Raw genomic sequence first — 24,291 nt, 5'->3', positions numbered from 1 at the left:
CGCTGGAAGGTTAAAAAACTACAGTTGTTTTCATCGACAGGTGATAAGTAATATTTGGCTATTGATTATCCCGCCTTGAAACCCGATATGCAATAAATCTCAACTTAATTTTCTTCAAACTCAGGTAACATTTGACATAATTGATCTTATTGCTTAAAACACCGTTTTTGTATTGAAAAAAAGGTTTTCTTCGAAATAAATATATGGTTTAAAAAAAAAGAGTTAATGAAAGGTAAGGAGGTAAAAAAATATTTAAATAATTTTTCAAATTATATTCTAAAAAAAATCCGATTCCATTAAATACATCCAACCCTCTAGGTCACCTGTTCGCGTTCTGAATTTGAACGTCTGAGATCTCGGCCTTAATGAAATAAGCGAATCTTACGGCACATAGCGACTGGCCACATAGTTCATAAGTGATCCCAGAACGGGCAGTGTTGTTAGTAGATTAATGTTAATACATTAATGTTACAGATATAAATATTAATACGTGACGATGTACTTTAACGTTGATGAAGCTTGGACCGGCTATATTTGGAAATTAATTTTCTTGGAAAGTAATTAATGATCACAATAAATAATTTAATTATAAGCGCAAAGTGGAGAGCAATCAATACTTAATTCCGTTCTCCTTTAATATCGTTCTCCATTAAGTTTTATTACAAAATGGTTTAAATCAGGATCCCATCAAATTTACTTTGTAAAATTAAACACCATTGTTTTAACCACTTTTTTTATTATAAGCACACTTTTTAACCTACCGGTTTCGACAGGAACCTTGTCATCGTCATGATGATGACAAGGTTCTTGTCGAAACCGGTAGGTTAAAAAGTGTACTAACAATAAAAAAGTGGTTAAAACAAACGTGTTTAATTTTATAAAGTTTATAAAATGTGCCACAAAATCTCTGCGAAAAACATTCAAGAGACCATCAAATCGTATCGACGCAGAGTTTCTCTATTATTAATTGAATGAAGTTAAGATATCAGTACATCGTATCAATTTAGTGAGATATTAAATAATTTTGAAAGAAAATATATTCTTTAATTTATATTTGAAGCACTAACTTTGTGATTTTCCATTTTATAATTAACATGTAACTTTGTTTTAAAATCACCATAAACATTTTATTATAACTTTATTATAATGTCTACCAGTTTCGAAGCTAACCGCTTCTTTATCAAGACTGATTAATACTAATCAGTCAGTATTAATCAGTCTTGATAAAGAAGCGGTTAGCTTCGAAACCGGTAGACATTATAATTAAGTTATAATAAAATATTTATAGTGATTTTAAAACTAAGTTACATTTTAATTATAAAATATATAAGAGTTACATATATTTTAAAACATTTAAAGATAAAGGGGTCTCTGCTTTATAAGAAGCTTACTAAAATCAACCAAAGAAATTTGCCGCGAACTCGCACATGAAACGACGTATGAATTATATCATATTTAAATGAGTTCCAAAAATTTGAGTTCCAAACAGGTTGTTATTCATGGGTAGAATGGTGGATATTACACATGTATAAAGTTATCAAGTAAAATCACCCTATGTCAGATCTTCAATCCTGTAAATGCCCAGATTTCCATATACTTCTTTATCTATTTTGAGATTTTAAAATGTGAGATTTATTTTCAATTTCGTAAAATTAAAACAACAAAATACTGTCTAAGAAATGATTCGTTGCCTGATTTGAAACATATAAATTTTAATACTGATTATTTTCTTCCATTTTGCTGCTTTGATTGATAGATTGAGAGAAAAAAGTGGATAAGGTTACGAAAAATAATATGTTATGGAATATTTTCTTTGCTTGACTTTATATATATATATATATATATATATATATATATATATATATATATATATATATATATATATATATATATATATATATATATATATATATATATATATATATATATATATATATAGATATATAGATATATATATATATATATATATATATATATATATATATATATATATATATATATATATATATATATATATATATATATATATATATATAGGATTTTTAACATTTTTAGTATTTTTACGGAATGTGTGGAAGTTTTTTTGGTGAGAGTATTAATATGTTTATTAATTAAAATAAACCCCAATGATGACAAGGTTCTTATCGAAACCGGTAGGTTAAATTTTATTAATGAAAAAGTGGTTTTAACAAAGTTTTTTTTTTTTCTTAAATTACATATATATTTTTTTTTTGTGGATTTATTTTCAGTATTTCAGATTTTTTCAGACTGTTTCAGGTATATAAAGAATGTCGTCCATCTTGCTGTAAGACTTTTATTTAGATACTTTTATTTCCCTTATTGTTTGACTTTCCAGTACACAAGACTGCTACAGCCTGTAGTCCTTGAAAGATTACATTCCTAAAAACTTATTTTTTGTAGTGTTCTTACCACCCTTTGACAATCCATCGAATAAACAAACTGTACCTTGTTTTAGGACATTCCATAAATAATGCGGGTTTAACAAAGATTTCTTTTAGAGTTTTCCGACGCTCTTTTTATTCTCCCAAGGTCTCCATCTCAAAGTAAATAATAAAAAATTGAGACGAGTTTCCTATTTTTTGATTTTTCGTTATTTATTATTTTTTTACAATGCTTTATACAATGCTGTGATATTATTATTTTTTTAATTATATTTTTTGATGAACGCCTCACTAAGCATAGTCCGTGACGAGTCGTTCATTTACATTATTATAAGAGAATGTTTATATTATATCTAGATAATACAAGCAATACAACACATAACAAAGTAAATTGAAATAAACAAAATTATAAAAGTTTATATGAACAAAATACACTTTGCCACAATAACTAGATAACGTCACCCTAGATTTTATAATAAGTTAATATTGCACAGATGGTAAAAAAACAGCAGTTTAAACCATTATATATGCGTAAGTAATTTTTTTTAATAAACTTCCGGAAAACTTAAGATCTATAAAAAATTATCAAACTTTTAAAACTAAAATTTAAAAAAAAACGTAAGACTCACCCCTACCTACAGTATCTACTCAATGAATTAGGGCCACCCATTATTTTTTTGAATACTCTGAAATCTTTTGGATTATTATATTTATTTTACATAAATACTTTAAGTTTTCTATCGACATCTAATATCATGTATATTACCTTCAATAATATGTAAAATATACCTGGATTATTTAAGCCTTTACAAAATTTAAAACCCTTTTTCTGAGAAAGGTCCCTAATTAGCACAGGTAGACAGATAGTTGAAAGTTCAAAAATTAGTCCTATCTTATTTATTAGTGAAGTTTCTTGAGTTCTGGTTATTGTTTTGTTCAGAGAGGTTATATAGTTATCGTGTCTTGTGAAAAAAACTTAATTTTTAATTTTAGTTCATAAAGTATAATTTTTTTTTGTAAACACAAGTGTTTTTTTTGAAAAAGACAAAATGGGAAAAAGTAAAGACATTTCAGAGGAAAAAAAGTCTAGTGTTATAGTGCTACTGAAATTAGGAATACTATCTAATAGAGAAATTTCAAAAAAAGAAAACGTTTCTCATCAAACAGTGGACAGAATTTCAAAATCAATAAAAAATCAGTCACCCGCCTCCAGCAATCGGCGAAAGAACTGTCGTAGGATTAGAAAATCAACACCGAGGACTGATCGAAAAATCGTTCAAAGTGCGTTAAAAAACCGTAGTGCATCAGTTAAAACATTAAAAATAAAATTGGAAGAAGAGGGTATAAATATATCGGTATCAACACTGAGGCGACGTCTTTACGAAGTAAATCTGAAATGCAGGCGCCCTGTAAAAGTACCAAAATTGACACCACGAATGAAAGCGGATCGATTAAAATGGGCCAGGCTACATCGAAATTACTCGGTAGATGATTGGAAAAAGGTATTTATTTAAATTGAATTTTCAACATATCATTTTAGTAAATAAACTTATATATTTGAATTAAACTTAAATTTTCATTATTTTTCAGGTCATCTTTAGTGATGAGTGCCGGTTAGAAGCCGTGACAGAGAGCCGTCGATTCGTCAGGAGAGCACCAATGGAACGTTACAATGAGGCCTGTGTGGTAAAAGTTATCAAACACCCCCCTGCAACAATGATATGGTCATGTATTATTAACAATTTACTTGGGCCGTTGTTTTTCGTGGAAGGAACAATGAACCAAAATTCCTATAAGCAGGTCCTCGAACGAATTTTATTGCCCTTCTACCATACACTCGACCCAACAGAAGGTCCATACACCTTCATGCAGGATGGGGCACCTTGCCACCGGGCTAAATCAATAATAAAAATTTTGTCTAACAAAAATCTGCCTTTGCTCCCCTGGCCTGGAAATTCTCCGGACCTTAATCCTATAGAAAACGTATGGAGCATGTTAAAAAATAAGGTTTACTCATTTCCAAATCCGACAGTAGACTGTCAAAAAAAAAATATTCAAAAAAATTGGTCAGAAGACGAAGAAATAAAAAACATAATAAAACAGTGCATTTTAAGTATGCCAAAAAGAATTGAGGCAGTTATTTCTGCCAAAGGTGGAAATACTAAATACTAACTATATTCATATGAAATATATATGCATAATTTAAGCGTAATAAAGTGTTCATGTGTAAATAAAATTCAATGTTGTTTTATTTAAGGTGTTCTCTGAGTTATTCCTGTTTGAATTGAGAAATTGCGTGAAATTCTGCGTGGCCCTAATTCATTGAGTAGATACTGTAGACTCCATACCAAGGAATGTTTTTTTTCATTTTTAATTTACTTTGTTTATATAAAAAAAATTGTAAAACGAACTCCCTTTCTAAACACAATTATCAACTTTATTAGAGAGGTAGAAACGTTATATTTGAAATGTATTGTTTATTTACCAACTATTTGTATTATTCAAATATGTATCTTGTAAAATAAAATCAATAAAACAAAAAAAAAAACTGTTTGCTGTTTGCAGCGTGTATCTCAGTGGGGTGACCAACTTTATGCAACTCATTTGTCCCATTTTGAGAAGCCACATCTTTACTTTTTTCTTTAGATTCTTATTATTAATTTCTAATTTTATATAATGTGTCGCAATGATTTTTTTCTAGGGGGCCAAGATCCGGTTCACCATGCTGTTCGAGCTGGGCGGGGCCGCCGGCGCCGCGGCCGTGGTGTCGCGCCCCACCATGGTGGACCTGCGGCGCTGCGCCCTCGCCCAGCTGGCGCTCTACGTCGCCTCCACCGGCCAGACGCTCAACATCGCGGACGGCCAGGCCTGGCTCGGGGCCGGGGCCGAGGGGGCGGAGTCGCGAGACTCGGCCACCAAGACTATCCTATGCATGCCGATAGTCAACGGCCAGAAGGACGTCATAGGTGTCGCGCAGCTCATCAACAAGGTATACACAATAATTGTTGCGGTCAGAATATGCTGTAGATGTCATCATACATACATGGCAAGGTAGACTTGGGGATATGAAAGAGATCTACAGTATCGAACAGATTGATTGAAACAAAACTTTTTTGTATTATCTTTTGACATCTCATCAATGATGAAAAAAAATATGGAAGTCTGAGCATTTACGGAGCTGATGACCGTCATAGGCTGGTTCATTCACCAATTCTACCCATTATTGACAACCACACTACTCAAATTCTTGGAAGTTCTATATATACGAACCAATTTAGAAACCTTGTTCTTGAATCCCTAGAACTTCACTAGAGACATCTATTGGTGAGATTTTAATGAAAATAACTCCTGTAATTGGAGATAATCCGGATTTTGTGAACAAGTATTTGGACACACTCAAAATGTTGTAAAAATTTTTTGATATATTTTCGTAAAAAGTCTTGTAAAATATTTTGTTTATTAGTTATATCACAAATTGATATTTAATATGATCTCATTTTGCGTCATTCAATTTTACTTTTCTTGGCATCTATTAGTTGAGGTTTTGGCACGTGGATGCCATTTTTTCGTCTCAAAACCATACCTGAATTATGGCCAAAATGAGCTTTTACACCGCAGTGCAATCAATTTTGGAGAGCCAATTCTTACAGATTGCCCATAGATTTTCAATTTGGTTTATGTATGGCAAAATTCTTAACCAGTCCAACACAGTTCATAGTTTTTGTGTAAAAAAAAATCATATTTTTTTTGGATTTGTGGCAGGGGGTTAAATCCTGCTGAAATATTCCATTACCATTTGACCTTCGTTTTTGTATCTCTGGTAGTATCTTTTCCAGTAGAATTGGATGATACTTCTCGCTATTCATCATCTCAGTTACTGAAAGAAGCAGCCCTGGTCCATAATACGATGAACACCCCCAAAACATTTTTTTAGAGGGTGTTGAAAGTACGAAAAAAAAATTGTTTCAATTAATCTGTTCGATACTGTATGTATACCAGCAGTGGAAAAAAGCGACTAAAGAACAAGAAAAAACATTAAACCATAACTTTTTTATAAAGAACAACAAATGTTAACCCCCGATAATGTCCGCCTCCGTAGTGTAATGGTCAGCATGCTAGGCTTCCGTTCTGGAGATCCCGGGTTCGATTTCCAGGGGGGGGGGGTCAAATAAATATACGTGATTTTTTCACTCTAATATTTATTCAATATTACACTGCACTGGTATCTGAAGCGGAGGGCTGATCACCTTTCCTTCATGTGTTAACGATCAAAATAACACTGCGTTTATCTGATGCAGTGCCCTATGCACCATTGAGGTGCGGATAAGAGTTTGAAGAAGAATGTAAACCCAGTTTTACCATAAAGATGATTCCTGATCAACTCTTTTCTCTGTACACGATTATTTTTGAATTCTATTTATTTCAATTTCAAATTTTGCCCAATAATTGCACACATCCGTATAAAGTACGAGTACATATATCACGTTCTTCATTAAATCACGTAGCGCTATGGGCGCTCTTTCTTCCCGCATTTCGGACTCAGTGACTAAGACATATTGGTTTTATTAAATTGGCCCCTGTCTAAAACTGGATACATATTATTTTATAAGTACGATATTAACGTCGAGCTAAGGCCACTAATCAAATAGACCTCCCAGGTAATAAGAAATCAAAATAACGTCTACAAATTTGGGCGCCCACAATACTGTTCAAAATATTCGTCTGAGTTTTAAATGTCTCCTTATAACAATCTTGGGGACTCCTTTTAAAGATGTCAGAAAACAATTATATTTTTATGTTTATTAGTTATTGTTATTGTCTTCCAATTAGGCTGTAATAACTACTGCGCCATTTATTTGAGAATTTGATTTAATTTTATGATAAGTTGTTTACAGTCATATGATTCTAAGTTGTATTTAATTATTGTATTGTGTATCTGTTATTCCAAGTGCTAAATCTTGCCTATACAACGCCTGTATTACCTAATCCTATTCTCTTCTATTTCATCTTCACTCCATCTAATTTATCTTCTTTGTAGACTGCTGAGGTCAGCTCTACTCGTCCTTAGATTGCAGGTCCTTCTATAATGGGCAACGTAATTTAAGCTTTAAAAAAAGTACATTTGAAGAATTAAACGTATTATACAAGTTATCTTGCAGATAAAGACATAGTCAAAAGTAAGATCAAACTTTTGTCTGTTTGACTATGGAAAAAATAACTTTAATAATAATAAAGTGGATGCGGTCCCCGATGTACATCCAGTGGACGATATCATTAAGCCCCCTTGACTTTCTACCTTCCGCTATTGCGATGTATTTGTTAATTAATTTATTTATTTATTTATCAATAAACATAAAAAATAAGTAATAAATGTAAGTCATTCTCCAAGCACAAGAGTTCAGTCTCTTTATTGGAGAGAGCTGCGTTATTAGTTTGAAGATTGTAAGTAGAAATGCCTAGAAAATGAATAAAAATTAAACAATAAAATAATTAATAATGTTAAATAATAAAAAATAAATCTGTATAATTAAAATATAACTTTGTTTTAAAATCACTTTAAATATTTTATTGTAACTTAATTATATTGTGTAAGTTAATTGTAAAGCTAAAGCTTGTTTGCTTTAAGCTAACCGCTTCTTTATGAAGACTGATTAATACTATTTAATTAAAACATTTAATTATAAAATGGAAAATCACAAAGTTAGTGCTTCAAATATAAAAAAAAATATAAAATATTTATCACGAACCTCTCAGTAAAGGTTCATATGGTGTATACATTATTTAAAATACAATGAAAAAAATAATAAAACATGTATGAAATACATTATAAAAATATAATTATACAATATGTCAAACAATCGAGGTGAAATTAGAATTGCTTTGTAGAAGCTTCTATCTTATATATTTCTCATCTTATTAAAAACCGTACTAATGTGGCTAATTATTCCATGGTTTTTCCCTATACAAACGAGCAAATCAAATAATTAAATACAATATACATTTTCTCAAGAAATTAAGGCTTACACTTCACGTTACATGCCAATTTTAATTCATCTAAAGTTACTCAAACGTCGGGTTTTATTTCAAGTAAGCTTTAATGAGTATTTTCTTAGAAGGTAATTTTGTATTCTGCTAATAAATGAATTAACGTACATAGCACCTCCGTGAAAGGTTAATTACTTAATTGAATTTATAATTAATCGTGGAAGACAAAATCTCGGATTATACAAGGGATGCTTATCATGTTTCTCACGGAAATTAAAGCAAAATTGAAACCTAATAGGGTTGAAAAGGGGTACCTAGAACATACTACCTGTGAAGGGAATTAATGTGTAAATTTATAAGATGATTATTAATTAAGGTTTTACTTGGTATAAACAAATATTGAAATATTGGTAATTACCAAGTCGAACTTCGATTAAAAATGGACAGATATTGCCACAAAGTGACTGCCGAATCAATCAATTAAATTATTTGAAATTATTAATAGATTCGTCATTAAGTTTTTGGAATGATTTGTTAATTATTAAAAAAAACATTTGTGTGATAAGTTTTATTTCTATAATTTATATTTGAACCACTAACTTTGTGATTTTCCATTTTAAAATTAAAATATAACTTTGTTAAAAGATTACTATTAATTTAACTTGAGAGAATGTAAATTGTATTTAATTATTTAATTTGCTCGTTTGTATAGGGAAAAACCATGGAATAATTGCCACATTAGTACGGTTTTTAATAAGATGAGAAATATATAAGATAGAAGCTTCTACAAAGCAATTCTAATTTCACCTCGTTTGTTTGACATATATTTATATTTTTATAATGTATTTCATACATGTTTTATTATTTTTTCATTGTATTTTAAATAATGTATACACCATATGAACCTTTACTGAGAGGTTCGTGATAAATATTTTATTTTATTTTTTTATATTTGAAGCACTAACTTTGCGATTTTCCATTTTAAAATTAAAATATTAACTTTGTTAAAAGATTACTATTAATATTTTATTATAAATTAATTAAATATGTCTACCGGCTTCGAAGCTAACCGCTTTTTTATCAAGACTGATTAATACTTTTAGTATATAGTCTTATACCCATAGTCTTGATAAATATATAATACCGGTAGAAACCGGTAGACATTATAATTTAGTTATTATAAAATATTGATAGTGATTTTAAAACAAAGTTACATTTTAATTATGAAGTTTTGTTTCATTGTACACGACTAGTTTCGAAAACTAAGTTGTTTTAATCGATTGATGATAATTAAAACTGAATAGCAAAAAATCTGGTATTTAAATATAGAGGTTGGTAGGGCAATAAATAAAGGGGGTTTAAGGAACGGGATTTTTTGTGAAAGGGAACATAGATAATAATGGTGAAGGATTTTGGAAAAGCATAATAAGAATTGATTTATTACACTACCAACCTCTAAATATACCTGATTTTTTTTGCTCGTTAGTTTTGATAACCTGTCAATGAAAACAACTGTAATTTCTGAAACCTGTAGTGTGAACAATATAAAATAAAACTCAATAAATGGTATTATGCAAGTGTGATTTTTTTTAAAATTAATTATTTTACCATCCAAGTTTGGTTAATTTTTAGACATTAAAGATTTTTAATAAAAAAAAAAATCTCTGTAATTTTCAACTCCAACATTTAAGGTTCTTAAATAATAGTAACATAGATTTATAAGATTTTATTATTATCGTATAAAATATCCATAAGACCACTTACTTATTAATAATTATCTGCCGAATCAATTAATGAAAAAAAGTTCTACGTTTAACAGCAAGATGGCGAACCTTTTTTAATATTTGTAATCAAAATATAAATATTAAAATGACTGTTGAGTAAATAAAACATCTTGAATAAGAAAACGTACTTATAAACTTTTTCTTTGAATTAATTTATATTTTCAGCAGCTTTTGATATTAAATTCAAATCGAACGTTTCTTTTGATGTCCGGTAAATAAATTACCTTTCACGTTGAAATTCAAAGGAAATTCTACGATAATTACCGACGAGAGTCGTTCGGTTTTGCCGCATTTTCAAGAGGGGTTGTTTTAAAGCTGAAAAACCCGGGTGAAACAATTATTTTCCCTTAAATATTCATGTCGGTACACTGCAATGCTGTACACGGTACACTTTATCCTTTTATCCTTAATGCGCCTGCAGGAAACGAACGTGTGCGGGATGCACTTTGAAATTTAATTATTCAAGCTAATCCTGAGCTTTAAATCTGACTTTGTATTTTCAAGCTTAGTAAGAACGTTAAAGAAGAAGAATATATAAGTATATTTCTAAATATATATATAAATATATATAAATATATATATATACAAACATACTTATATATTCTTCTTCTTACCCTTATTTGCACCCGATGGTGCATAGGGCACTGCATAATAAACAGGCAGTGTTATCGTGATCGTTAACACATTGTTGTCTGGTATTTTTTTCATCAACCCTGAACCTAATTATAAAAATAATTAAAATCGTATACTAATCAAAAGTAACTGCAAACCCAATTCCGATCTGTACAATGTTTTATAGCATCTTTCGCGCTCCATTAAAAGTAAGCAAATAGAACCCAGTAAAATACGCTTTTCAGCGTTTTCCAAACACGTTTTGTCAAGTTTTTAATGATGTGTGGATAAAATCACACCATATTTTAATATTTTTAGTATAAACCTTTGCGAATTACAATTTCTTGCTGTACGAACTTTGTTCATTACGAACATTCCAAAATTATTAATAGAATTTTGTTAAATATTTTTTTCTTTATTTATACACGTATATACAAGATCCCTTCGGTGCCATTCACCATTCCATTAAGATGTATATTTCATAGGAAAGCTTGACGTTTAAACAATGTAGTATCCTTGATAACCCTAATTATACTGCTTTACACCGATAAAACACCTTATCGCTTCCCACGAACCAAAAAAACTCTTAACAAGGTTCCTATATTAAAAGTTCATCAAAATTGGTCAACGATGAATATACGAATTTTGATATGTTCTACTCGACATTGTTAACTCTGAGATCGCGTGCATAGTAAGTCGATATTCATAGCACGGTGTCTCCCAATTTTTAAATAATTTATCTTTGAGCTTTGGTCTTTTCCTTTTCCCCTTTCCTCTTTCTCGTCCCTCTTCCAGGTATTTATATTAAATAACATATAGCTCTCTCCTTTCGAGAATGTCATAAATAAAAAATTGTCAATTTTCAGTTGTGCATGTTTTCGGAATGCTCAGAAAATGTACTATACTATACAATTTTTAACTTCATATTTCCCGCTATACGGCAAAAAGTGTTGTTTTTGCATTTTGAAGAAAAGGTATTGTTTAATTATTTTTTTAAATAAACTAAATATTTTTCGAATGGAGAAAAAACTTCAGGTTTTACCTTAAAAGATCTGTTGCATAGTAAAAAAAATAATAAGTGGCTTGATATTTATTTTTAAAACATTGTATTATATTTTTAAACTTTAAAAACATTCTCTTGAAAAATCAAGTTTTTTTTATTTATGACGTTCTTAAAAGGAGTGAAATATTGTAAATGGAATGTTACATATACCTGTTTTTTGTTACTCATTAATGTCAATGTATTTATATTAATGAGAAGTAAAATTTTCAACTAAAATAAAATAAACATACATTATTTAAATACATGATCGCTGGTATAGCATGCTTATACGTTTATACAAGTCAAACAAGTATTCCAGTGGACTCGGCAAGGGGTTTCACCGGTGTATTTTCTAATTGCTTCCCTTGTACTTCGATTATGGTCTCTCCCGGAGGAAATTAAAATAAAATTGTACTTCAATTCCGCAGGGAAATGGCAGCCAGTTTACGGAAAGTGACGTCTCCATATTCGAGGCGTTCGCCATATTCTGTGGGCTTGGAATTCACAACACACAGATGTATGAAAACGCCTGCAAACTGATGGCGAAACAAAAAGTAAGTATTGTCATATTTTCTACTAATTAAGTTCTAGGGCAGTGATAGGGAATCTACGATTATCGTTGTACTAGGAAAACGTTGAAAATTATTAAGAAATAATATAAATGATGTCCTTCTTCTTGGCTACATCCCAATTTATTGTCTTTAGACTGCTGGGGTCAGCTCTCCTCGTCCTCAGGTTGTAGGTCCTTCTGTCGTGGTCAACGTCACCTAGGCCTGAAATATAAATGATACAAAGTTAGTATTTTTGTACTAGGAAAACAAAAAAAATATTAAGAAATAATATAAATGATCCTCATCCTGGCTATATCCTAAATTATCGTCTTTGTAGACTGCTGGAGTCAGCTCTCCTCGTCCTCAGGTTGTAGGTCCTTCTGTCATGGTCAACGTCACCTAGGCCTTAAATATAAATGATACAAAGTTACTATTTTTGTAGGACGAATGTACTTTGTACGTTTGTATATTAAAAGCATTGTTAACTTTGTGCTATGGTAATACAAAACTCTTCTTATCATTCATCGTTCATTCACTTTACATTACACATTTGTGTAATACTTCTTTAACCCTTTGGTTACAAAGACATTGTGGATACTTTGCCAAAAATGTCGCGATTTAAATATAAATAATTCAAAGGTCATTTTTATTCTAAATATGACCTTTGAAAATAAAATGTAATTTGAATCTAATTTTTTTTCACGACCGTTGAGGAATCCCTAACCTTACATAAGATATGAATACCATAACATAACAGTTAAATTAAATGAATTGCCCCCAAAATGTATAAACCTAAATTAACTAAAATATTTTGAGAACTACAAAATGCTTGAATTGTCTCTGATGAAAAATATATTTAGAGTACTGAAATTTTTATATTTTAAAACTAAAATCAAGTAATATGTCAACAGTCATAATTTGTTCCAACTAAATATTACAACAATTCATCAGCAACATATTTGTACACATTGAATGCCGTGCGATTGTCCTCTATTTCAAGTCCAACTCATGTTTAACGAAAATATACAACATATCGTAGTCGTACAGGAGAAAGTGATCAACTAACAAAACGTAAAATGTTCAGGAGGGCCATTTAAGTCAATTTTGCTTGGCAAGAAAATAAACATCAATACAGTTTACAAAATTTTGGTTCATTTATATAGAACTTCCAAAAATTTAAGTAGTGTGGTTGTCAATAATGGGTAGAATTGGTGAATGTTACACGTGTATAAAGTGATCACTTAAACCAGCCTATGACGGTCGTCAGCCCCGTAAATGCCCAGACTTCTATATTCTTCTTCATCTTTGATGAGATGTCAAAAAATTATATCAATACAGTTATTTTTAACAAGTCACTATATAATACTTCCCAGTTTAAAATCCTTTGGGATTTTTTCAGGGCAATATTAAGCTTAATAATGATCACGTTTTTGTAAAAAATGCACTTGGTCACAATCTCCTGTATGACTACGATATATGATAAAGAAGGAACAAAATTAATTATCTTCGTGTGAAAATTAATTGCTTGGATGTTTTCCACTTTTCTAGGTTGCTCTGGAATGCTTGTCCTATCATGCCACGGCTTCCGGGGATGATACGGGGAAATTGTCGCGTGATACCATCCCCTCCGCTGAAAACTTCAACCTCTATAGCTTCACGTTCCACGGTGAGTCACCTACCCTCCACCCTTACCCTTGTCATTAAAAATATTTTGCAATATTCTTAAACCCTTATCCGCTGATATTTCAGCTTTCAGCATCTCGTCGTAGAAAGGGTTCTAATAAATAAAAGTTTTTATGGACTTTTCAACTTAAAAATGAAACAGGAAAATGTGGAGTAGACAAGTTCCTAGAACTTAAAATGTTCTCATCAATGTCTAGCTCTGTTAACATTAATAAACCGACAAATTGTTTATTCCACAAAATTAATCCCAAATCGATACATAATTATGGTCATTATTAACTGTAGAGATATTGACTAAATAATCCCATTTTAAGGAGTAATGTGATATTTTTTAAATTTTCCTTTTCTAACAAATTATATACAAAAAAAATATAATACAAAATGAGTTCATATAATTGGATTTGATTTGCTATTCTACTACTTAAAATAACATTAATAAAGTAGTTAAAGTTTTTATTTTATATGTTTTTTTTTTTAATTTTACAGAATTACATTTATTTTGGATAAGCTTTAAAAATAAATTATGTAATATTTCCTTTATATCCTTTATTTCCTATCTATTATGGTATGAATATTGTGGATTCATATAATTGTAGAAAATAAGAAGAAACGTATGAATCAGTTTTAATATGAAAATTGCCAGTATTATAATATAAATAATCAAATAATGTTGATTTTGTTATTTATTATTGAAATTTGATTATTTTATTTAAATTAGTTATTTAAAGTTGATCAAATAAATTTAATTAAAATTAGATTTTGAGTTATTTTTGCAATTACATATTTTTAAAACCTCATCAACTTAGGCTTTTTAATGCTATTAGTCGTTGCATCGTCCAGCCTGAGGCGTTTCAGTGGCCGGCTGGTAGAGTCAAACTTCTTGGTGAAGTTGAAGGTGTTTCCAGCAGTGAATCCGAAGAGACTGTCGCACCGCTTGGTAGGTCTGCCAGTCGAGACTTCTTTTGATGGGTTTCCATCTACAGCAGTGCGGAACCTGCGCAGGTTGAGGGGATCACACCGCTTGGGGACGCGCTTGTACCTGCGCAGCCTGCTCCTCAGAGCTTTATCTCCCCTTATGACGTCAGCCCAAACAGGATCTACTTTAGAAGCAGCAGACAGAGACTTGTCATCTAGTTTCCTGGAACAATAAAAACAACAGCAATTAGTATAGAGAAAACTAACTAACAAAAACCAAATGAAGGGAGTAAGGTAACAGTAATTTTTGATATGTTTCTGTGATATATACCTGAATATGATTGAAGCAATCTCGATAGGTAATCTGGTCACCAAGTCCACGTAGCCAGTGACGATACGAGAAGCTCCCATGACGCACAGCAGAGAATAAAACGTATCCATAGTTCGTAATATATATCACACTTGGTAATTAATATTCGAAAGCTTTGGTTTGTTTTTGTATTTGAAGGGTGTTGAAGGTTGTGGGGCCTTGAATTTTTAGGTACCGTGTCTAAACCCCTAAACAGTTATTTGGGCGTTTTCAGTTCCTAAAAATACATTTTACATTATTTTTTAAATTAACTTCATACTTAATATGACATAATTAGTTACAACATATGACGTTATGGCAATCACCGAATTATATTTTTAATATTTTTTTTAGTCATATCCAAATTTCTAGTAATTTTTTTCTCTTTTTTAAAGCATTGTATCATAAAAGGAGATAATATTTTTTTTTTAATATGTACATCAAAGATAATTTGTGGTATATTTTTTATGTATGGATATAAATTTTCATTGTTAATCTCGTTAAACATAACGGATGGCGACTGAGTTCGATCTCAGTTTTTGAAACGGAAAAACCAGTATTGAGAGTACACTTGATTTTAAATAAACGAACATTTAGATTTTTTAGTTATATGTTTAGATAAATAAATGCGAAAGCAGTCGTTGAATATCTTAAGAAAATTTAATTTTATATTTTTATACTTAATTTAAAAAGATGTGGAGGTAAAAGAGATGTGGAGGTTGTCACCAAAAAGTTACATTTTCAATATTGCAAAAAAATCCTTTAAATGCAAATCTGTTCTGTTTACTGTAATCTACCGAAATCTTAATTAAAGTTGCGACAAACGTGACCAATCCTGTGTTAAACCAAAATGATGAATAATAATTTTACAAGCTAGAATTCCTGATTGCTTAAAATCATTTATAATGGAAATGTAACGTTTTGGTGAGGACCTCCACAGATATGTTTTAAAATACTAGGTTACCATGCCCCATAATTTTATTAAGTACAGAACGGGGTAAATAAGGGTTAAAAGCCCACACTCTTAAGTGCGCGCTACCACCTTAACAAATTTGTGTATTTATGGCCATATTGCGGTTTGGGTCGAATAAAACGAATTATATTGAGTAAGGTTTGGTTAGGTGGATACAGAATACAGACAAGGGTTGGTCGGTTAGATTGAAAGGGTTGTTTATTAAGGTTGTTCTTGTTAACGCATGATGTTGGGCACCTGATCGGCATAAAATGTTTTACATATTACTTCATATCATTTACCTCTTGGAATTTCTGTATTTATTTATTTATTTATTGAACGGCTGAAGCCTTTAAGATAATACATATATACAGTATCTAATACAAAAATAAAAAAATACACGAATGAATACACTAATAGAAAAATAAAAAGTCTTGTAACAAATTGTCTAATAACATAAAATCATAATTAAAAAAATAAAATAACAAGTAGTAAGCACTAGTAAATACACGTCTCCTTCAAACACTATCGGCGAGCAGTAAGAGAGAGTGAAATACAACGTTTAAATTTATTAATTTTTTTTTTTTTTAACTTCGTAAATTACAGTACAGAAAAAATATAATACCAACAGATTTTGCTCGGCGACACAATGCAGTCATCTTGGAAAATGCACTCAAAAATATAGGAATAGTGCATTTCAATTGACGGGAATAAATACTCTTCCATTTTTTTTTTGTAAACTTCTGCATAAATGCTTATTGAAAGTAACTATCAATACAAAAATTTATAAAATAAATAATTTGAATCCTTCACTCGTATCAAATGATCACTCAAACTATCCTACGACAGGTCGTAAATGCCCAGATTCCATATAATTCTACATCTTTGTTGAGATATTAAGCATGTATATGAAGTACTCTAATACTTTGAATATTTTTATTTTTTTATCAAGATTTCATTTAAAAATAAAAACATGCAATAAATTAAACAGTCCACACATGAAAAAAGTATTTCTCAAGTATTAAGTAGCTGAAATTGAAGGGAATTTTTCCATTAAATACAAAATTATAAAATAACAAGGATAACCAGAGAACGATGTTGAAATAGTATTTTTTTCCAGTTTACTTTTAATTAAATCTCTGTTATTTTATACCATATTATTTTATCATCTTAAATTGAAATGGTCTAATTAAGTTAATGTTACAATAATATGTCATTTTTGAATTATAATACAAAAACCTTTTTGTACTTCTTATTTTTCTTCTTCTTCTTTAGTTAGGACTGTGTCAGGTTATTCTCCGGTGTGCTCCTGGGAGGTGGAAGACCAGCTGTCTCTACATCGTATAGGTGGTCTTCCTGGGGGTCTGCTACCTCTTATGCTGCTGTCTGCTGCTATTCTTACCACTCGATCCGAAATTGCTCTTCCCACATAATTTATCCAGAACCTTCGTCTTACTCGTTCCCTCTTTGTACTATTTTTGATAATCAAAAAAATCTCAGTGTTCTCTCACATATCGCTCACTCCTTTCAACAACGTCATAAGGATATAAAAAAACTTGATTTTTCCGGAGATCGTTTTTAATGTTTAAAAATACAATAAAATGTATTAAAAATAAATAAAAAGCCACTTATTGAACTTTTTACTGTGTAACAGATCTTTTAGAGGAAAAACCTGAATGTTTTTTCTCCATTTGAAAAATATTTAGTTTATTTAAAAAAAATATTAAACAATACCTTTTGTTCAAAATGCAAAAACAACACTTTCTGCCCTGTAGAGGGTAAATATTAAGTTAAAAATATGCCGCTCTTGCTGGGATATGGTACATTTACGCAACTGAAAATTGACGATTTTTGATATATGACGTTGTTGAAAGGAGTGAGCGATATATTTCATACGAATTTCACTGTCTAATCTCCTTGTTCTGAAGCTTAATATCGAACACTTTGGTAATCACTGGTTTAAGGACCAGAATATCATTTTTTTAAATTTACATCTCAACATGATAAAGAAGAATATGGAAGTCTGTGTATTTACAAGCTTATGACCTGCTTCCTTATTTGCGTAGGCATATAAGTAGCTAGAAAATAAATACGAATGAGGTTCGTCCTTACAATGATTAAAGAAAACACTTGTTTTATACTACATGAGTTTTATTAAAGACTACATGTTTCAGAAGTTAAACTTCCATCATTCAGGTCTGTATAGTAACTAAAATATAAAATATAAAATTGTTCTATAAATAAGGAGAGGGGAAAGTTAGAGGGAGTGTTTTTGCCTAGAATTTTCACTCATGAATAACATGAAATTATAGTAACTTTAAACATAAAGAGTAAATCCACTCACAAGTAGGCATAGGCTATGAAACTTATAAAGTTGAAGCCTGAGTAGGGACATGATAAACGGTGTTGCATAAGCCGTGGCTAGATTTCAGAGTCACTTAGACGTTAGGTAATTCAAAAAAAAAATAGAGGAAGGGGGTTAGTCAAGGGGCGGAAATACGTAGTCTTTAATAAAACTGAAGTGGTATAAAACAAGTGTTTTCTTTAATCATTATAACATGTCTTACCACAAAAAAATGCCGAAACAATAAATAAAATGGGTTCGTCCTTATAAAAAATACAATAGATACAATGCAACACAATAAATATGTTACACCACGGTGGTGTTATATTATATCTGCTTACCCCTACGGGGAAGCGGTATGATGGTTAGTTAGTTAGTTAGTTAACGTGTTCTTTAGATCGATATAATACCAGCTAGCTTGAATAGAAGTACAAAATCTATTAGCATGGTACGTAGTTCCGAGAATCTAATTTAACTTGGTGTTGAACAATGGGGATGCAGTCGCGCATACAAAGGGAAGGATCATTAATATTAATTAAAGTAGGTATTATGTAGGATAGATGATTGAGTATCGCCTGAAATGTTCTGAACTAATAACACCCGCTATGTAGGTACGAGTACATAGTACTTAAGGCCCAATATACGAAAAATTGGAACTTAATTTTATTTAAACCCAAATAACATTTGAAAAAATTGAGTTTTTCGCTTAAAATGCCGTTTTTGTATTAAAAAAAATATTAAACTAACTAACTAACTAACCATCACGCCGCTTCCCGCAGGGGTAGGCAGAGAGAATAGAACGCCACACCACTCTGTCTTTGCAAACATTCTTCACCTCTTCCACGTTCATGCATCTCCTCATACGTACCCGCCGATTGTTACGACTCCTAACCTGACCACTTTCGAATATTTGGCATACCTAATCGTGCCATGTTTTTCTCAGTCTACATTCGCCTCATAAATTTGTTTTACCGTTCTTTCCTCACTCATTCGTTCTACATGTCGGACGACCACTGCTGACAATTCGTCGGCAGTTCTCGTCATAACTTCGGGACCCGGATCTGACTTGGGAGGATGCAAGGGAGCTGGCAGCCGACAGAAAAGCCTGGAGACAGTTTGTGGATTCCATATGCTCCACCAAGGGAGTGGATATGGTTTAATATGTATATTTATTCAATTTTACTCTGGACAGGTACCTGAAGCGGAAGACTGATTAGACACACCAAAATATACGTTATTTTTCAGATAATGCGTATCTTTATTTCTATTAAGTTTATTACCATAAAACGATTATTACCTAACTGGTGTGAACGATATTATATTTATTTTCCTGAAAAGGGTCGCTATACTATGCATCGTGAGTATACTGCTAGAACTGACCAATATGCGTATTCTTATGAATATTCTACGTTATACCCTCCCAAAGAAAACACGGTTTTGTGTAGCTCGATCATCACGTACGCTATACAAATCCATGCGCGATTCAAGACGAGTTTCGTGAATCCGACACGATAGAGCTTTTGTCAGCTAATGTAGCCTCCAAAATCGTGCTGAAAGCAGTATAGTCCCCTGTTAAACATGCAAATGGAAATACGGGATTCAGAACAGAGACTTTTTACAACTATTTAACTTTTTTTACTATTTTACTACTATTACTAATACTCGTACCATCACCGTTTTCATGCAGGGGTAGGCGCAGGGGAGAGAACGCCACACATGATATCATCGCATATTCCTAGCTTCTTCTACGTTTATACATCGAATCATACATTTCCTCCGGTTACGTAGACTCTTGACGGCATTATTAGATTTCAGGTTATATTGATTTGGTTTTGCCAATCAATCACATTTGAAGTTTTTTGTTCGTTTGAATAAGTATGTTTTTCTTCGAAATAAATATATGGTTTTTAAAAAAAACCTATATTAAAAGGTAAGGAGTAAATAGCAAGGTAGAAATTTAATTTTTTTTTCGCAGACACACATGTAGCCTCTCGCGCAGCCGGTCGCGTATATTCGATATACGTACATATACGTAATATATACCATAAAGGAAGAACCATAATATAAACATCTATATTTTTCTTTGAAGCAATTAAATGTAACAAGTTTTTTGACATCTCAACATAGATGAAGAAGAATATGGAAGTCTGGGCATTTACGGGGCTTACTACCATCATAGGATGGTTTAAGTGATCGCTTTCACACACATGTCACATTCACCAATTCTAACTATGATTGACAACCACACTATTCAATGTTTTAGAACTTCTTTATATATGGTTCAATTTCAAAACATAGTGCTTGAATCACTAGAATTTCACAAGAGATATCTATTGGTGAGATGAAAGAAGCTTTTATTGAGCAGAAACTCTTTTATTTGTATGTGAGGTCCGAATCCTGGATTATTATCACATACACGAGGAATGCTAGAAAATATCCTTTTAGTTATTTTATTTAAGCTTATAATTTGACCAGTTAATTTATTAACAACATTTTGAGTGTGTCCAATTATTAAATGAGTTATTTTTCACATTACTTTTTTAATTAAAAAAATTAAAAGAAAAATAACTCCTATAAATGGAGGTAATCCAGATTTGTAAACAAGTGTTTGGACACACTCAAAATGTTGTAAATAAATTAATCTTTCTAAGACTAAATTTCTATAATATAACGATGAACTTGTACCTATAAAGATCTCAATTTAAAGGATAATAAAAATATGAATGGAGAGCTTTCCTATGACGTTTCAAAGCTTCATTTTTGTTTCAGATTTCGACCTCTCGGATGAAGATACGTGCAGAGCGACCCTCCGGATGTTTCTCCAGTGTAACCTGGTGCAACAATTTCACATCCCCTATGACGTAAGTACACTACACTCTGATACTCACCCTTATACAGGCAGTGTAGCGGTAAATAGCTCCCTTTATGCACGCTAAAAGGCGAATGCCGTAATTACGAATATTCCGTGTTGAAAACTTTAGTTATTACCGCTGTATAGGTGGCGCAACAAATTTTAAGCGAATTTAAAATATAAAACGAGTATTTTACTTTTACATTTTAACATCTCAACGTAGATGGAGAAAAATATGAAATATTATTTTTTGACATTTCATAGATGAAGAAGAATATGGTATTCTGGGCATTTACGGGGCTGACAACCGTCATAGGCTGGTTTAAGTGATCAATTAACACACGTGTAACATTCACCAATTCTACCCATTATTGACAACGACACTACTCAAATTCTTGGAAGTGAGATGAAAAGAAGCTTTTTATTGAGCAAAAACTCTTATATCAGTATGTGAGGTCCGAATCTTGGACTTATATTCTTCTTTATCTTTGATGAGATATCAAAAAATAATATCCAAATTGACTCCTATAATTAGAGATAATCCAGATTTGTGAACAAGAATTTGACACACCTAAAATGTTGTAAAAAATATGAAAGTTTGGGTAACAGGGCTTATGACCAAATCCTTATAAATCTGATTTTCTCCACTAGTGATTTACTTTAATATTTGACATCTCAACAAAGATGATGAAGAATATGGACGCCTGGGTATTTACAGGGCTTTTGACCTGTCATAAGCTGGTTAAGTGAGTCTCTCACTACTCAAATATGGAGTAGTTTTAGTCACTGTACATCAATATGCTAACATGATTAAACCTTTTTGCACCAATTGAATGATTTGAATTTGAAAAATATTGCATACACTTCTTATTTAATTGAATATAGTCGACGTTTAACTCTTCTGACACATATTATCGTCATATAAGTATAAAATGTACCTTTATATATAGGCCACAAATTGTCAACTTTCATCTTTTTTATGTATTCCGTCATATCTTTGGTTCTATTAATCGAAGTTATTTCTGTATCATGAATGCAAAATTCATGTATTTCAAGTACAAATGTTACGGAAAAAATGCTTAAACTTTTTTCATAAGAAAATAAAATTGGAAATTATGCGTAGTAACAGTTCCATCTCTACGCGTGTATCTAAGAGGGGTCGATCTTTAGATTTCTATTTTTTTTTTTTCAAAACATATTACATACAAAAGTCATATATACATATAGTATTCCCGATGAGTAATTTCTATTTCCCATTTTGGGACATGGGATTTAGGTTTAAAAGACTGGAATACAGATAAATAAGTAACAAAAAAGATTTTTTTAAATAACCAAAACTAATATTAATACATGGCAAAATATAAAAACAATAAACAGGTATAATAAATAGGCATAAGAAGCATATTTAAAGAAATAAATGAGAAAAACATATGGTAAGAAGCATATTTAAAAAAAATGAGAAAGTATAACGAATGAGAAATTATTAAAAAAAAAATATTAAAAACAAAATAAGAAAATATGACTTATCACTACATAAAGTACTTTTTCAGATCATTTATTTTGGACCCCCGAATGGGTTTCGTTTTAAATATGTCAGGCAGCTGGTTGATTTAAGTATTTGCAATATATTTTAAGGACCTTACTCCAAATTAAGTAGTGTTTAGTTTACACATTTTATGATGAGTTTATAATTAATTTCAATGTTGTGCCATACGTGGTTTAAAGACTAATATATTAAAGAAAAACTCACAATTGAATCACTCCAGAAAGAGTTTTAAAACGACATGTGTTAGTTGTTTATCAATGAAACTAAATTACATTCCCACAGAGAAAACTTTTTCTCCGACCTATTTCTAGAAACGAGAATGTAAACTTGTTTTCAAACTCAAGTAAAAACTAGTTTACACCCTAACGATGTGTTAGCCATTACTTGTGTTAACACTGTTTAAAGTTAAAAATAAAATAAGAATTCTGGTATAAGACCACTCTTGGGTTATTAATGTAAACAGGACTAGTTTCGAGAACTACAGGTGTTCTCATCAACGGGTGAAAATACAAAGATAATATCTGTAGTTGTCGATAGGAGTATGTTTACATTGATAAACTTTAAAGTGGTCATAAACAAGTGTTTTAATTTTATACACGTATAGCTATGTCTGACAACTCATGGTCAGTCTTGAGAAATTGAAAAGAAGAAAATAGAGATCACAAATTTCAAAAAAAAAATCAATATTTTCTTTACATCATTTTGAGTGTGTCCAAATACTTGTTCACTAATCTGGATTATCTCCGATTACAGGAGTTATTTTCATATTATTTTTTGACATCACATCAAAGATGATGAAGAATAATATTCTTCTTCATCTTTGATGAGATGTCAAAACATAAAATGTAAATAACTCCTGTAATTGAAGATAATCCAGATTTTGTGAATAAGTATTTGGACCCTGACTAATTTTGTATCCCTGACTGGCAGCTGGTTAATTATTTAATATAATTTTTTTACCCGCACCACATCTGACTGCGAAATATGTCATCGAACACATACGTCAGTTCCTCCCGCCTAAAATAAAATGCCGGCGGTGAAACAAAAAAAACCTATCCTTTGACAACTTTTATTTTAAATCAGGCAACACTAATTGCTCGAGAGCTGTTTGCGTTTCATTTATAATGGGAGGAGAAAATTAGGATTGAACAAAAAAGGAAACTCTTCAAACATTACAGCTACCTTTTTCGTTTTTCTGATATACGAACCGAAATTTCTGTATTTGCTTACAAGGGTATTTTATCAAAAGTTTAAAAGCTACATTTCATTAAATTT

At 31.0% G+C, this 24,291-nt stretch overlaps 1 protein-coding gene across 1 annotated transcript in view; it reads left to right on the top strand.

Moving 5' to 3' along the window:
• The window catches only part of LOC148310308 (cGMP-specific 3',5'-cyclic phosphodiesterase-like), a 123,713-nt gene that overhangs the window by 75,716 nt on the left and 23,706 nt on the right, over positions 1–24,291 (top strand). Inside the window, exons 7-10 of the mRNA XM_088258688.1 lie at positions 5,104–5,391; positions 12,254–12,379; positions 13,925–14,042; positions 21,389–21,480. Of these exons, the coding sequence (XP_088114814.1) occupies positions 5,104–5,391; positions 12,254–12,379; positions 13,925–14,042; positions 21,389–21,480 (624 nt within the window). The remainder of the gene's footprint in view (positions 1–5,103; positions 5,392–12,253; positions 12,380–13,924; positions 14,043–21,388; positions 21,481–24,291) is intronic.

The sequence above is a fragment of the Brachycentrus maculatus genome, unplaced genomic scaffold (assembly GCF_059751285.1).
Source record: "Brachycentrus maculatus isolate JH-2025_06_01 unplaced genomic scaffold, ASM5975128v1 h1tg000102l, whole genome shotgun sequence".
NCBI lineage: Eukaryota > Metazoa > Arthropoda > Insecta > Trichoptera > Brachycentridae > Brachycentrus > Brachycentrus maculatus.
The sequence above is the reverse complement of the archived record's forward strand: the minus strand, read 5'-3'. Positions and strand labels throughout refer to the sequence as shown.